Here is a 16,851-nt window from a genome sequence, read left to right as displayed (position 1 = left end):
AATCGTACCACGCCCCTATATTTTCTCAGTTTAGAGGCCTCGCCCAAAGGTTTTGCGACATGGATATGCGCAATACGGCACTTCCCTGAAGTAGAAATTGACAGAATAACAGCGAAAGTAGAAAAAAAGAGTTTCATTTCGGAGCATTAGCCTACAAGCAGCATCAAATAACGACAGAAGGCAGCAGTTAGGAAGGAAATAACTGCTGCGGTCAACAGCGTTGTGTTGACTCAAAATCGCCACTAAAAAAAGCGTGTTGCTGTTCTGAAATGCAACCAACTGGGGGTGCGGGGCTGCGGGCATAATATAAGTGGTGGAGGAGAAAAAGACGCACCAACTGTCCGATAATGGTCCCCATAAAATAAATAGAGGTCTGCAGAGATTTGAATGATTAGAATGTATTGGCCCTTTTAGATAGCACTACTCAAAAGGGTTTTAAAAACTAAAAATAACACATTTAGCGTTTTACTGTATGACAGCATGCGCTTGGCACGAGTGGTCAGCCCGGCCGTCAGCTGCACAAGCCGACCCGGCAGCGATCAGCTGTGAGAGCGCCCCCTGTCCTGCTGAGCTGCTCCACCAGCAGATCGGAAAAACGTGCCGGTTAAGGTGGAAATAAATCGCTCGCTTTAGCATCAATGACACATTAAAAGAGGAACTAACATCTACAAAGTGCGTCAAATAAATAAAATGTTAAGCTGATTGTTGTGCCGTGTATTTTTTTGTATCATAAAGAGCAGTGTAGGCCTACTACATATTTAATACTTAGGCTAACATTTTGAATGAATGCAGCCCCCGTGCCTCAGTGTCCCCCCAGCTGCTCCAAAACGGAGACAACTGCCCTTACGTGTGCGCACTATTGAATCAGCTCTCCTACTCAGTTGCACACCATAAGCTGCTCATTTTTAAGTGATTAATATCTTTATTTCGGTCTTATTTGCACTGCATTTGTATTATCTTCTAATAATTGTCCAACAAAGTCATCGGCTACCCGGCACAGCCTGCACTGCGAGTCTAAGCTGTTTTCAAATTTGCGTACACGAGCTGAGAGCTGGCGTGGGATTTGAGCGTACCCTACGCTCACGTCCATATTGATAAATGCCGAGATTTGCGTGGAGATGTACGTACACCCATTTTTCTGGTCTACGCAAGATTGATAAATGAGGGCCAATGTGAGCTGACAGATCCTCCATGACTTGCCTCCCTCTTCTTCACTGCTGTCTTTGGCTGCGGTAGCGTCCTCAGTGAAGCCCAGGCCAAACAGGTCGGTGTGGTCCTTGTGTTTGAAGGACATGACGGTGGGCTTCAGGGGGTCTGGGGCCCGGGCTGACTGATGCTCATCCTCTGACAGGTCTGACAGGAGCTCGTCTCTCACTGGAAATGCATCCTGGGAAGAACGGGACAGCGGGAAAAATGAATTATCGCACAAGGAAATCTTCATTATTTATTTTGAAAACTTTTTAGATATATAGATTTTTTCAAGCATTTTTTTTTAGACTTTTGTCTATTTTCCTTCCATAATATGTTTTTTCGTTCTTGTACTTTACCTTTACTATTTTTGGAGTGTCTGACACTTCGGACTCAAAGTCTGGGTCGTCCATGACAAAGGAGAGCATCTGCTGAGCCAGCGGAGCCTCTGTGTCTGTGTCAGAGTCCTCTCCTCTGGGGGAGCCTCCCTTCTTCTTGCCCTGGGGTCTGGTGGTCTGCTGGGCTGCTGCTGCTGGAGTTAGAGTGAGGGAGATGGGGGCTGCGCTCTGGCCTCTGGGCTCAGGGACTTTAGAGGCCACCTTTGGTTTGAGCATGTGGATCACAGGCCTGAAACAGAGCCATTTGGAACATTTATTTTCCTGGTAACGCAACAGTGTTTCATTCGAAAACCTTTTGTCTTTAAAGGTGGAGTCAGTGATTCTGGAGAACACTTGTTCTAGGCTCTGTAAACGGGAAACCTTTGTAAACAAAGTGGCCCAACTTAAATATGCCTGTTTACAACATAAACACAGTATGTACAGGTAGAGGAGAAATTCACTGATTTTGACAACAAGCGTTCACCAGAATCGCTGACTCCACTTTTTTTGTCGGTGGTTTTCAATTACAAGATAGTTCTTATGATAGTAGGGCATAGCTGGTCATCTGAGCAACGTCAACGGCTTACATTAACGCCTATGCGTTTCTACTGAGTCTTCATCAAGACGATTATTGGCACATTTTGTAACGCCTTGCCCTTTACCACTCAGTGAAAGGTGCCGTGTGATAGCAGGCTGTCTTATTGTTTTATTAGTAGTCTTATAGGAACGTTGGGCGTAGGTGGACCATGTTGGTTGTGCTGTTAGTGTAGCTCAACCCCCTCTTACAATATTTGCAGACTCTTTTTGTGTTGTCTGTTAACTTCTGGACAAAACGCTGCCACGTCTGCAATTTTAACTGAAAGGTGCATGTGTTCTATTTCAATATCCCCTGAAACTGCCTCCATGGGAAGCTGTGTGTGCTACAGGTGATTTTGAACATTAAGTGACATTGCACGTTGAACAAGCAAATTCATAAATATACGACGCCCTCTGCTGTTTAAAAAGAGCATCGCAAATCATTTTTCATCTCTACCCGATTTGAATCATCACATATTTCCTGGATTTTTAAAATGCCTCTCGATGCGTCGTTATACATCCCCTACCTAAAGACTGATCTCTTTGTTCCATTTCATCTCAGATTCCTGCTGGGTTCCAACATTGACATTAACCCTCAACAGATATTTATATTACATTCTAGTGCTAGATTCCAGAGCTGTAAGGCCACACAGCAGTTCTACATAGGAGAGATAGACTTACGCTTTAAGCTCCGGCTCACTGTCCAGGTCTTGGTTGTGTGTGATAGCGGGTGGTGCTGGCACTCCCTCCTCCTCATCACTAGTCAGAGTGATGTCTTTACTGGGAGGAAGGCTCTTGGCTTTGGGCAGGCTGGGCGCGCTGTCTGCAGGGTCCAGCTCATCCAGGAAGCCAGACACCATGGGGTTTCCTCTGCCTTCACCATCACTGGGAAAAGCAAAGAACAGGGAAAAGTGTCTTGTTACCTTTACTCACTCAGAGAGGGCCTACCAATGTGGATGAATGTGGACCTGCTGGAATAGCTGGGGGGGTTAAAACCAGGACCTCAGTCATATCAAAGTGCATAGGCACATTTGTAAATCGTTAGCCTCATAGCATAATTGCCTAAATCATATTTACTCTACTCTACATCTACTTTTCGTTAGCCTAATAGCATAATTGCCTAAGTCATATAGAGTAGGGTAAAGTAGATGTATAGTAGAGTAGATGTAGAATAGAGTAGATGTAGAGTAAAAGCAAAGTAGAGTAAATATGATTTAGGCAATTATGCTATGAGGCTAACGAAATGTACACTATGTCAGATCACATGAAGTTTAGGATTTAAAGCGACAAGGGAACTTTCAGTTTTTGTTGATTCTAGCGTCCCCTCTGGACAACAATGGTAGTGTTTTTACTACACCATCACCTGCTGTCCTTAAGGTGCGAACACACTGCACTCTGCGGCGTGGCGGTTGGCCGCGCGAATCGCAGGTTCCGCGCAGCATGATCTTATTGGGTCATATTCCGTCCGCCGCCGGCCGCCCGACTGAGTAGCCTTCTCTACTTTGGGGATATGCTGGTGCTAACCGGTGCTGAGGGGACCAGTCTGCTGTGCTTATGGTGCTTTACCCAAGCTAACTGGTGCTAACTTGGTTCATTTAAAGCAAAACTGATAGCTGTACACAGCAGGCAACAGACACATAGGCTACTCACAGAACCTATGGGAGCAAACTGTGACTATTATGTTTTCATCCATCTTAATTTCCTTTGTCCGTCGTCCCGAAGCGAGTGACGTCGGTAGGAGCTCAACGCTGATTGGCTATCGTGGCGCGGCCAGCTGCAAAAAGTTCAATATTCTCAACTGCGGCGGCTGCGAAATACATTGACTTTGTATGTAAACTGGAGTGCAGTGTGTTCGCACCTTAAAGGTGTATCTTAGCGCGTGGCGGCGGTGCGTTCATTTGATAAAGAAGCGAGTGAAAGAGACCGCAGACGCATGGCAGATTAATAATGGTAATGTGAAGATAGTAAACTTTGATTTAGTACCGTTTATAAACACGTCTGTCTGCTGTGAATGGTTTTGTATAAGTTCCCGGGGAATCAGACCCGAGCTATGACTTTAATGATAACTATACCCATTGCTGTAACAGGTCATTAATAATCATCAGATGAAAAATGCGACTGTTTAAAAATTAAACAGATACAAGTAAATAAAGCTTGTTTTTTTCTCATATCAAAGTCTGTGTATAAAAGGAAAAATGTAGGACTAGCTAACGTTCTCCCCAGAGGATCAACACACTAACTCCACAGTGTTTCTTAAAGCTGTGTCACCTGTCGCTGTCGGCAGCCGGAGCGGGAGCCGGCTGAGGGACCTTGTTCTTGGAGGGCAGGCTGTCCTCCAGGAAGCTCCTGTCCAGCCTCTCGTCTGGAACAAAGTCGTCCACACTGTGAACCTTAGAGGGACACACCGGCGCAGGAGGCTCCTCTGAGGAAGACATGAAGCGATCCGTGTAAAGCAACTATCAAACACATTAACTCTATTCAAAAACTACACTTAAAATGTTCAGAAGCTCCCCTCACAGCACTGTTGCCTTGTTGATAACACAACACTCCAAAAGAAGCAGTGAAATCACATGACACACCCAACAGCAGAAGGCAGTCCTTTGATCATTGTATAAGCTCTGACCCTCTTAGTCCTGACTCCTGCATCTTGTGACTCTTGACTTGAGGCTTGGGAAGTTTCATAGGCTTAAGGAGGTTCTAGCGGAGGGAATGTGGGAGGAGTGCACACTCATTTAATATATCAATTCTGGAGCTTTATGTTTAATACATGTTCCCCATTGAGAGCCTGCTTAACTGTAAGTTCACACCAGATAAGAGCTGCATTAACACTAGTCTTCACACTGCTGACATTACACACAATGCTGGTACACGCTTTTTCTTCTGAGTAATGAGTAGGATAGACTGACCAGGTGCATTGGGCTCAGCAGCAGCAGGAGATGAACCAAACCAGCGGGACATGAAGCCTCCAGCACTGCGCTGGTTCTTAGGGGCTGAGGCTGCGGACGCGGCCGGGGACTGGAGGTGTTCTGGGGACTGGGCTGGGGGCTTTGACTCCACAGCAGCAGCAGGAGAAGGAGCTGCCGCCATGCTGAGCACTGCAGAGGGAGTGGGAGGGCTGGCAGCAGACACACAGGGGGACTGGGGCAGCACCTGGGCTGGGGCCGGGGGCTGAGGGGTGCTGGGGCTGGAGCTGCCTGTGGACGCCCCACTGGGGGGGACGATGGGGGACTGGGAGCCCGATGAGGGACTCTGACCGTTGGCCGGGTCGGGGAAGCCGTAGCCCTTACTGCGAGATTCCAGGTTCTCCAGGAAACTGAGGGAAATCACAACAAGGCTGGTTAATATCTGGGCTGGGTATTGACAAGGACTAGTACAATACAATATGCATCACGATACATGGGTCACAATATGAAATATCACGATACATCGCAATGCTATTTATATTGTGATACATTTTCGACTTTTTTGGAGCTAAGATACAGATTTCACAAAAATAAATATCACTATATTGCTCATAAACTAGGATTCTGCAGTGCTGGTCATAAGGTCCGTTGCTCAATCCAAACCCCCGCGCTTCATTTTGCAGAGTGTATGAGTCTATTTCTGCCCAGGAGAAGTTGTACAATGGAAAGCTAGGCTAGGCTAAGTAAGGGATAAAGTATAGCGAACGGGTCACTTGCTAGAAATAAAGACCGACAAGCTGAAGCAGGAGCTCGACGCGCAGCGGAGGGCTCTTGTTCAGCTTGAAGGTCGACCTAGTAACGGGGGAATAGTCTGCTCGCCCCGCTAGACTGTCTGCTTCAGCTGACTGAAGGCTCCGGCTCAGCTGTTAGCCACAGAGCTACTGTTTTGCTAACACATTCCGCCGCCGCTATTATTATCCTAAGTCTGAGCGTATATCCACACTTTATTTCTGTCTACAGTAACGTGACTTCACACACTGTGTGTATGTGTATGTCTGATTGGCAGATCGCTGCCCTCACAAAGAGACTCGCTCACAACCAACCTGTCACACACACACAGGTGAAGCGGTCGGATTGATTTAGTCAGTTTGGTTAACTGTCCCAGTGATGTTGGACTCAGCGCATAGCGAGATCAACTGGCACATCGTGGGGACAGTAAAATACGGCCCTCTTACTGCAAGCTCCAGCACTTCTGCTCTCAATTCACCGGCCATTGTTGTTGTTGTAAAGCAGCTGACCGGCGCGGCGCTAAATGTTTACGTCACACCTGACGCTGTTTACAAGCACCTCTTTCATTTCGGAGCGCTGTGTAAAAGGGACTACTGATGCGCCAGCAGGCCGGCGTTGCTTGGTTCTGTGTAAATAACACAGAAACAAGCAAAGCCGGCATATTGGAGTGATGTTGTTCCGTCAATATGCCGCAATCTCTGTGTAAAAGGGGCTATAGAGTAGAAAAACTTTTTCTAATATATTCCCCAGCCTTATATTGGCAAACATTGAAAGAGACAAGACAGTACATCTCATAGTTTTGATCTTCAGTCTCCTGCTGGACACACAGCTCCTCCAGGGTGGCATCCATGTCCAACTGGTTGGTCTCCAGCTGCCTCAGGAGTGTCTCTCTCTGCACAGACAGACAGACAGACAGACACAAACAACATGAATGATTGAACAGGAGCTCCGATTAAGCCTTCATATTCACAATGTACCAAAGCGTGACTAGTAAGAATGTTACACAGTCCAAAATACAGCAATCTTTTGTTCTCTACTGAAGAAAAAGCAGATTAATATATATAGTAAAAAAAGAATGGAACCAATGACAACACATGTGAGGTAAAAAAAAGATCACCTGTAGCTGCAGGAAAGGGATGTTGAAAAACCTGTGCAGATACTTCAGGCCAAAGCCATTCCTCATTGAGGACTCGGCATAGTGGATGTAGGATGCTCCCATCGGTCTGTAAAACACAAGTAAGAGTAGTTATGATCATGACAATATTCACAATTTATTTGTTTGTTACATACATTTCTATCAAGTATGATATTTTGAACGTGTTAAAGCAGCATTTTTGGATTTTTAGGCCACTTGGGCTGGATTCGACCCGTGGTCTGCTGCTTTTGAGACTGAGCCTGTATGGGGAGAGGGGCGCTCTAACCACTACACCACGAGCGCACCTTATATTTGCCTTCTTAAGTTAATCACACCTTGTTAAGGGTGACTCAGAACTGATGCAGTGTTTTTTCTTGAGTAAAAGCATTATCACCCTTCTTTTTCGAGAAGTACAACTTGCTTCCTCTTCTTCACTATCAAAGAGATTTCTCTGTGTCCGGGTCATGTTGTTCTCGTTTTCACTTCCATCCACTCTATGACTGTCCACAATTCATCACGTGTTGTAATGTAATCTTGTCATGTGCTGAGGCAGCCTATAGGAAAACGTACGACTGAAACTGTTTCTAAGTAACTGTGGACATAATCATATGTCTACATAATCACCTTCAAATCCTCACATTTTTAGCCTCTGGAAACCTGGTCTAAAATAGTAAAAATCAATATTCAACGGCTTTGTAACAAAGTTGGGTGTCTCAATAAGCTTTTACAAAAACCTGATTAAAATAAATATTCATGGGGGCGCCCTTAGCTTAGTTGGTAGGGCGTACCCCCCATGGGCCTCGGCCAGCAGCGGACCCGGGTTCGATTCCAGCCCGTGGTCGTTCTCTGCATGTCACTCCCCTCTCTGCCCCATTTCAACTCTGTCAATAAAGCATAAAAATGCCAAAAAAAAATATAAAAAAATAAATAAATAAATAAATCATAAATATTATAACAACTAGTTAAACAAGTTGTCTATTAGTCTGGCTAACCGGATATAGACAACGAGTGTCGCGCACACAACAGATAATGTCGACAAACTCCTCCTTTCCCCCTTCCCAGCTGCAGTCTACCGTTTATGCTCTGCTCAGAACGAGATAACAGAAAGTGTGCTTATGTGTTTGATACGGTTTGATAGTATCCAGCTCATAATGTTGCTACATACACACATAGGTTGATGGTCGCCACCAAATTTCACTATTTTGAAAGGACAGGTTGTGGCCTCCTGGGCTTAGGATTCTGGTTGCTTATGTGAACCAGAGCATAGCCCACCTCTTCTAAACCAAATTTCTGTAAAAGTTTATCAAACTTAAAAAGAAACTATTTTAAAGTTGTATTGATACATATGCCTAAGTCTTTTCAAATGCTTACTATCATGCAACTAACTCCCCAAATGACAGTAACATTTTGTGGATTTGGGTTTACATGGGCTGGAAGTCAGGTTCCACTGCTGTGTACCAGGATTGAAAAAATGAACTTCCATGTGGACTTTGGACAGTGTGAGTTTTTGTCCCATCGTTCCACCATTGCTCTACCTGTTGAGTCCAGCGATCAGGTCTCTTATGTCGTCGGGCAGGATGACGCGATGCTCTCCCATGTCCCTGTGGTTCCCCAACACACACACGGGCACATGGGTGGGCACCTTGGGCAGCTCCTTCAGGATGTAGCTAAAGGTCCTGTAGTATGGAGTAGAAGGAGGGGGGGGGGGGGTGAAGGAGAGATGCTTAGAGCAGTACAATAATGGATTAGGTGGAGTGTCAGTTCAGTGGAGGATGAAATGGAAGATCTGAAAGACACTATAAAAGCAAAGTGATGATACTTGGTGCTCTATATATATATATTTAGACAGTATTATTATATCTCTTCCCTCAGACTCGACGCCCAAAATAGCCATGTTGAAATGTCTTTGAAGCTGAACAAGAATGCGGCAGTACAGAATAATATTAGGGCCACACAAGAGAAAATAAAATAAGGGGAGGATGTTTTATTTAATTAATTATGCCCTTCAAGGAAAAAAAGGCTAAATGTCGGGGATACAGTGGAAATACAATGTTGGGACTAAATACTGCTGTAAAGACTGCTGTTCACAGATTCAAACTAAGGGTTACAATAACTCAAGTAAAACGTTATTTAAACACAAACAATGTATCTTTTCTATCGTCATAAGGCAGACAATGGGCTACAACCTTATTTTATACCGAAACCAAACATCTTCTAAGCTTGACTTATAACCGCAGCGCACTGTATAAGAGTGAAGGTAATGTATTGATTATTTGAATTGTTTCGGGATTTGCGCTTATGAGACGGCGCTCTCATCTCACAGCCCGCTGCACATAAGAGAGGAATATATCATTAGTTTAGCTCAGAGGACGTCTGCTTTCGGTAAAAAAAATGAAGTTGGAGCCAATTGTCTGCCTTATGACAGTAGCAAAGATGCATCATTTGTGTTTTAATAACGTTTCACTAATAAGTTACATTTATTCTCTACATTGTATTTTGTCTTAATTCTCGACATAGTATTTCGTTTTTAGTAAATAAAAAAACTCCCCCTTTTTTTAAAATGTCCTCTCCACTACCTCTGTACAGCAGTGGAAACTTTGGGCTTCCCAGCGACGTGCAGCCTGACTGAAACCTAATCTGTCCATGCATATTGTAGTAATGGAGTTGACTGCAGAGACAGTGTTAGTACAACAACAACAACACACTGACACACAGCTCTCTTACCACTGCTTGGTAATGTCAAACATCATGATGACTCCGTTACAGTTCTTGTACACATCCAGGAACTCTGCGTCCAGTGCCACGTCGTCCGACTACCACACACACACACACACACACACACACACACACACACACACACACACACACACACACACACACACACACACACACACACACACACACACACACACACACACACACACACACACACACACACACACACACACACACACACACACACACACACACACACACACACACACACACACACGCACACGCACACGCACACACGCACAGAGAGAGAAGTGAAAATGTTCTTAAGTTTATTCTTATAACTGAATAGACAAACTGTCCTCACAGGAAAATTGGATTGTAGTTAGAGAGCTACCAGAGAAGTTACTGTCTAGTCTCGCTATGGTTGTTTACAGCAGCAGGGCCCACAGTTTGGTTAACAAACACATTCTAGACTTACGTTTGGTTCCTGGTGCCTCAAAATAATTTTGATGTTATTTATGATGATAGAACGATTCAATACTAAATAATTACATGTAGAGTAAATATGTATTAACCAACTGCAGGCTCTGCAAATGTAAAAAAAAAAAAAAAAAAAACATCCCCCTCCCCTGTAACTGCATAGTGCACCTAATATTTTATTCTCACCATATAGAATACAAACAGTATACCTATATTTTGACTCCTTATAAGACTTTGGACTTTAGACAATCCCACTCACATACTGTGTGAGTATGTGAGCCTTCCCCCTCCCCCCCGAACACATGATCGTCATGTGATAATCACCTCTTGGGGCTCATTCTCCAGTTTCAAATTGTCTCCACGCCTTTTGCCTTTGCCTGAAAGAGCAAGGAATCACAAGTTTAGTTTAGAAAAGCAGAAAAAAAACATCCCAATGTACAGCTTAGTTTGTTTTCCTTTACGTTAGTTTATGATGAGTAAAGCAAGCAGAGCGGCACGGACGCTTTTCTTATGGTAAAGCATCTCGCAGGCGGATTTGAACAACCAATGTTTTTTTTTTAAGTACATGCTGTTTAAAAGGTGGAGGCAGCGATTCTCGAGAACGCTTGTTGACAAAATCGCTTTTTGTCATAATCGGTGAATATCTCCTCGCAATCCGCTACCTGTCCGTACTGTGTGTGTGAAAAAAAAACTGGTGTTAATTCACAGCCTAGGCTCTTTAAACGGGGACGTAAACAAAGGATATGTAAACAAAGGGGGTCCACCGTAGCTAGCAACATGCCCGTTTACAGAGCCTTGGCTGTGTATTAAAACACTGGAGTTTTCAGCGCACACGCAGTACGGACAGCTGGCAGATTGTGAGGAGATACTAAGTGCTTTTGACAAATAGCGATTTAGTCAACTAGCGTTTTCCAGAATCGCTGACTGCACCTTTAAGTCACGGCTCACACAATTCACACACACACACAGTTCACACACACACGCACACACGCACAGGCTCTAGCTATAAACACAGCAGAGAAAACCTCAGCCAACACACTGTCAAACATATTAGCCACGCAGCAAACCTGTGAAGAGCCAAACCTTGAGAATATTGACATTCAGATTAAGAGTGGAACGAGGCAGGGCAAACCCACAGCAAACAAGAGAGTGATACAGTATATAGAAATAATATAAACGTCTACGACACTATACAGTGGCGCTCACCTACACCTTCGGGAAGAGGATATTTTTGGCCTGAGATGAAGTGCGAGAGAGGTGCAAAAAAAAAAGAAAAAGACAACATCAACACAGAGAAAAAAAACAGAAGATAAAAAATAAACAGACAAGCAACCGTGCGTTCTAATTGGATGACATGAGATACTGACTGCAGGAGATAGACAAGGGGTGGAACCTTGTATAATAGCCACGTGTTATAACCTCGATGGAAAAAGTGTGGTTGATTTTTGAACCCGCCGTGTGTGTGTGTGTGTGTGTGTGTCAACAGCACTCACCTTTGTCGACCACGTCCCACACCTCTACCTTCACCACATCATCAGTAGCTGAGGGAGAGAGAAAGAGTTTTAGTATTCTATTCTTAGGCCACAGAGGGGAGAATAACTCTAGTGTACAGTCTGTTTAGTACAGAGGATTATTAGGGCCATTGGAGACAGAAACAATGAAAGTACTACGTTTTTTTTTTGCTTCATCATTATGCACTTTGAGAATATAGCTGAACAAAGATGAACCAACCAATGACAGTTATAAACTCCACAGTTCCGGACAGTGGGGAAAAAGCTGGAAAGATGTTGGTTGGATTTTGAACTCTCAGGATCAGTAACTCATAAACATAAGGTTGTTAAAACACAAACGATGCATCGTCATGTGGCAGACAATGGGCTACGACCTCATTATTACTGAAAGCAGACGTTCCTCTAAGCTCCACTAATAACATTGCTCTGTGCAGCGGGCTGTGAGACGAGAGTGAAAAGGGACCGTCTCACAAAGGGGTGACACCCAAGAGAAACATATTCAATATCGCTTCACTCTGATACAGTGCAGTCAGTGCAGTTATTAGTCGGGCTAAGAGGATGTCTGCTTTCAGTAGAAATGAGGTTTTAGCCCACTGTCTGCCTCAACATTAGCAAAGATGCATCATTTGTGATTTGATAATGTTTTACTCGTGAGTTATTGATGCCGGAAGTTCTAATCTGTCAACATCTTTGCAGCTTTTTTTTGGATGGAGTTTGATCTCTTCATATTATTTCAATAGGCCAAATCACACAATTGGATATCCACTTTTATACTCGACATTTGGTCTTTTTTCTTTGCTTTCATTTAGTTCTGTCTCCCATGGGCCTGATACTCCTCCATAGTTTAGTGACTCTAATATGGATCCAGTAACTACTGTAGAAACACTAGAGGAAGTAAATGGTGTAGAGGTTGTCTCTGTATGGAGCCACTAACACAAACAGTCTATTAACCGGTTAGCTGAGGCTAAAGCTACACGCACAGCCTCTACTATTTTACCTTGATACGGAGCCACTGGAATAAATCATGAAGGCACAGAACAGCACACGTCAAATATTCACCCAAATGGAAAAACAGAAGCAAAACGCAGGCCATGTGGGGTAAGACAAGCTGTCAAGGAGTAGCAGGGACTTACTTTTGTAATTCCAATGGATACTAGTGGCTTGGATCTCCTGGGTCGGTATGTAGTCCTCCACAAACTTCTTGCCCTGCAGCCGATGCCATAGAGTACTCTTTCCAGTGTTTCTGTCTCCACGGATGACTATTTTCACTTGAGTAGGGAAAGAGATTGTACATTAGGCTGGTCACACTATGGCCTTATCAGAGATTAACATTTCATATTAATAAATGGGACGTGAGGCCGGTTAAAAAGGTACAGTGCGTAAAGGCAATTGCTTTTTCTCCCTAGAACAGACCTGGTAGAAATGGAATATTATTTTAATTTGGTTTAATTGGTGTTTAATCACTTGAAAATAAAAGTTTTTTTTATGACCTTCGAATTAGCCTTTCTATATCTATTTTTTCTACAGTAGCACAGAATGAACAAACTTCACGGCCTTTCTCCATTTTGGAAGTCCTAGGGAAATGCACTTGTTGGAAGACCATGAACTTAGAAGTAGTATAGAACAAATAAAAAATCTTCAGCTCATCACTTGTTATGGGTGGAAAGACTTGAGGCAGTCGCTTCTTTGAATTCTCCACAAACGGGTAGCGTTGCAATTTACTACACAACGCCAAAAAAATAAACAACTTTTTTCTTACACACTGTGTCTTTAAGCTGATTTGATTGCGTGTACTTACTGTTATACTGGACTCCTTTGGCGAAGCGTCTCTGCAGACTTTGGTTCATGGACTGCAGGCCGGCCGGGATGTTCTTGTCCCTGAACTGGCCCGGCTCAGACCCCACCAGCTTCTTAAGAGCCGAAAACATCTTGACCAGAGTTCAGCAGCTCTCAACAGTAACTCGTGGTAGTACAGGCCCAACTCAACCACACAATCACTCACACAGCAAAAACCAAAGTTAAAGTCACACAGTTTATCCTGATGTCCGGGGGAAGTTAGGGCTCCATGCTTTAGAAGCAGAATATGATGCCAAATGACTTAATATGGGGAAAGACTTCTTTCTCCTCTTAAAAATCTGACTAGGTGGTCTTTGCCTGCCAGTCGGAGGTGGAGGTAACTACTACCATGTTGTTTTGAGCGTCATCTGTGTAAGAAGCACAAGAACACATGCAGGTCAGGGTAGGGAATCAACTAACTGCTCTCTCAAGGTGTAGGAGTGATACAAAATTCTGCTATTTCAAACATATGTACACAATATACTTATTATTATTATTATTATTATTTACAAAATACTCTGGTTATTCTAGTCGATAAATAGTGAGAAACACACAGACCATTGAAAAATCTCTGTAGCTCCTATGTAATGCCATCACGTATAAAGGCACAGATGGTGGATGATGATGTCAGTAATACACTATCTAAATGTAAAATAGATACATTGAAAACGAATGAGTTCGTGGCTGATCCATTTCTATTTCGTGTATGTATCAGTGATGCATGACTTACAGCAGAGCATGTCTACATGTCCCTTTAAAATCCTGATAGGCGCTATCATGGAAGTGGTTTTACATTATTTACTACCAGGATCAGATTCGGCCTTTATGTCCAGACATTATCAGTACAGAATGTGTGTTTGTTCAGGCTAGCTCAAATTCTTAGCCGATGCTGCAATAATAACAGAGTGAATCTCCTTTTCCCCCTTTAACGTTATCTAGCTAGCATTAGCTGCCCAGGCTGTCAGCTGCCCGGCTAAGACAGCTCTGTAACCATTCTTTGAAGCAATTATGTCAAACCATACTGTAAAGGGGTATGTGAAGGTCAACACTAGCGTCCAACAACGGCGAGGCAACCTGGTTTGTTACCTACCCTGACTAAATTGTAACGTTATCCCTCGGCTCTGTTTAGGCTAGCTATCGCAATTCAGCCGATATTAGCTTAGCCTTTTCCCTCGGCACATTCACTAACATTAAGATGCAGCTAGGCTGGATGCCGTCTCTTCCAAGTGGCATCAGCAAGGGATACTCACGGTTATTTATTGAGATACCAAACTGCAGTCCCGACATCCTTTTCTCAACACATCTGTCAGACCTCCATCCCGACAGAGACGTAGCAGCGACATTCCATAGGAAAGAAATCAGCTACGAGGAACCAGCGTCAAGAGTGATGACCCAAGCACGTACAACGTCCGCTAGAGCTTTCAAAATAAAACGTAGGCTATGTAAAGGCAATGGACAAATGCATGGAAAATAACCCTAAAGTCAATGGAAAAATGGAGAAGACCTACAACAACACAAAAGTGACTGAACACACACTATAAATAAAAAAAAAAGTCAAATAAAACACACGTAGTAGGCTACTTACGTCATGGCATGATTGAGTTAAGTTAGTTTATGTAATATTATTTATTTCAAGTTATAACCTATAATAATAAGCAATGTTTGACTCTAGAACCATTTGTCTGTTAGTTTTAGTTACAAGTTACTTTTCATATTACAATCTTTAATACCTTTTCTGTTCAGTGAAAACTAAGCATCTAATAATTCTGTGATTTTAAATTTGTATTTTTTTCTGATAGACTGAAGGTTATTAGCTCTAAGAACTGTTTATTTTTGTGCAGAAAAAAATATCTTACTTATTAACCTGAATAAACTATTGGATAAGTTGGAAATTGCATCATGACATAGCTAAAAACAAATTGTGCAGTTTTGAGATGACAAGTGGAGTTTTTAGAGATATGTGGTGGCACAAAACAGCCATGCTCCCAATATGATACATTTATAGAATGTGATGCATTACTGTAATCTAATCTAGATTCTAGATATCCACTAGTGGACTTGCAGTAGGCCTATTTCACTGTCTGCTTTTTCCAATCCCTCAGTCATAATTTCATTTATCCGATGCCTTACTTAATAAAACAACTATCTGCAGCACTATTGTTAAATTAAGAAATATGTAGGCCTATACCCTATAGGGTCGAAAATACGGCCCTATTGGCCCGCGGCACATTTTAAAAATAATGTAATATGGCCCTTTAGCACCAAGCCCATCCCAGAGGACCCTGCATAATATTTTATTTTAAATTAATATTATTATGGAAAATCCATGTGTCCTGCTTCATTATCTTCTAATTCATCTGACACAATGTCTCCAAATAATTTTTTCACACAAAATTCTTCAGAGCCTCTTAATTTTCCTCTCAAAGTGCACCAGATTCATGCATTTCACTTTAAAAAGTAAAAAAAATCTCCCGGGGGGGCACACCCCCGGATTACCCTAGGACAGTTGGGAACTCGGATGGCTACTATTTTCACCCAGCTGGACATTGGAGGCAATAGCATAAAACACTGGGTGTCTGAAGGCATATAACAATAGTCAATGATTTGGGCAGCGCTAACATTGGAGAGGGACCCCTAATCAAATTCTGCTTAGATCCCCTTGGAGGCTTCGGCCAGCTCTGAGGAGAAATGTGTCTGTTTAATTTGCAAGGAAAGTGTTGCCGTGAAGAAGGATTACAATTTACGAAGACACGATGAAACTAAACATCAGAGCAGCTACATGTCCTGATAAATGTGTTATTTTTGCCAAGTGGCCCGGCCCTTCGTAGATTTTTCTGTACGTGGCCCTCAATGAAAAGTTTGGACACCAGCTGCTACAGGCCTATGTATTTTTTGTATGATGGATTAACTGAATCTTCATGAAAGTTGCACATTATTAAAGTGGACACTGCATCATACTGAGAAGCTAAACCAGGCCTACTTGAGGGCTAAGCTAGCCAGAAGCCATATCTGACTGCCATACCATCCCATAGAGGGAGTAATCTATATGAATAAAAATGCCGGGCTTTTACTTTGAAGACACATTTACAACACTTCTGATACTACACTGTCTAACTGCAGCTAACTTGTCGCAGTTGATGTGGTCCAATCCAGCGCAGCTCGCTTCCTGATGATGCCTTTCTCTCGGGCTGGCGGCACCTGGCGGCAGACAAAGGAACTTACAACTGCACATAGCATCCTTCCTCAGCTGTCACTTTTATCACATGCAAACGCCCGGTCTGATTTGTCTGTGCCCGTGAAGATCAAATATCGTGACATCATCAGGAGTACACAGTTGAATA

General features: G+C 43.2%; 1 protein-coding gene across 2 annotated transcripts in view; it reads right to left on the bottom strand.

Annotated features, from left to right (window-relative positions):
• rabl6b (RAB, member RAS oncogene family-like 6b) overlaps positions 1-14,856 on the bottom strand; it is a 21,557-nt gene extending 6,701 nt beyond the window's left edge. Inside the window, exons 1-15 of one of the 2 annotated variants that reach the window (XM_080046022.1) lie at positions 14,761-14,856; positions 13,473-13,878; positions 12,808-12,942; positions 11,657-11,704; positions 11,370-11,399; positions 10,488-10,540; positions 9,693-9,781; positions 8,504-8,644; positions 6,951-7,056; positions 6,622-6,725; positions 5,048-5,454; positions 4,410-4,563; positions 2,823-3,026; positions 1,548-1,815; positions 1,201-1,387 (exon numbers count right to left, since the gene is read on the bottom strand). In XM_080046022.1, coding sequence (XP_079902148.1) covers positions 1,201-1,387; positions 1,548-1,815; positions 2,823-3,026; positions 4,410-4,563; positions 5,048-5,454; positions 6,622-6,725; positions 6,951-7,056; positions 8,504-8,644; positions 9,693-9,781; positions 10,488-10,540; positions 11,370-11,399; positions 11,657-11,704; positions 12,808-12,942; positions 13,473-13,602 — 2,056 coding nt within the window. In that variant the 5' untranslated portion in view covers positions 13,603-13,878; positions 14,761-14,856. The remainder of the gene's footprint in view (positions 1-1,200; positions 1,388-1,547; positions 1,816-2,822; positions 3,027-4,409; positions 4,564-5,047; positions 5,455-6,621; positions 6,726-6,950; positions 7,057-8,503; positions 8,645-9,692; positions 9,782-10,487; positions 10,541-11,369; positions 11,400-11,656; positions 11,705-12,807; positions 12,943-13,472; positions 13,879-14,760) is intronic. The other variant, XM_080046023.1, reaches the window with a different exon arrangement.
• Between the last annotated feature and the right edge of the window lie 1,995 nt (positions 14,857-16,851).

This window comes from Ammodytes marinus (assembly GCF_949987685.1).
Source record: "Ammodytes marinus genome assembly, chromosome: 2".
Classification (NCBI taxonomy): Eukaryota; Metazoa; Chordata; class Actinopteri; order Uranoscopiformes; family Ammodytidae; genus Ammodytes; species Ammodytes marinus.
The sequence above is the reverse complement of the archived record's forward strand: the minus strand, read 5'-3'. Positions and strand labels throughout refer to the sequence as shown.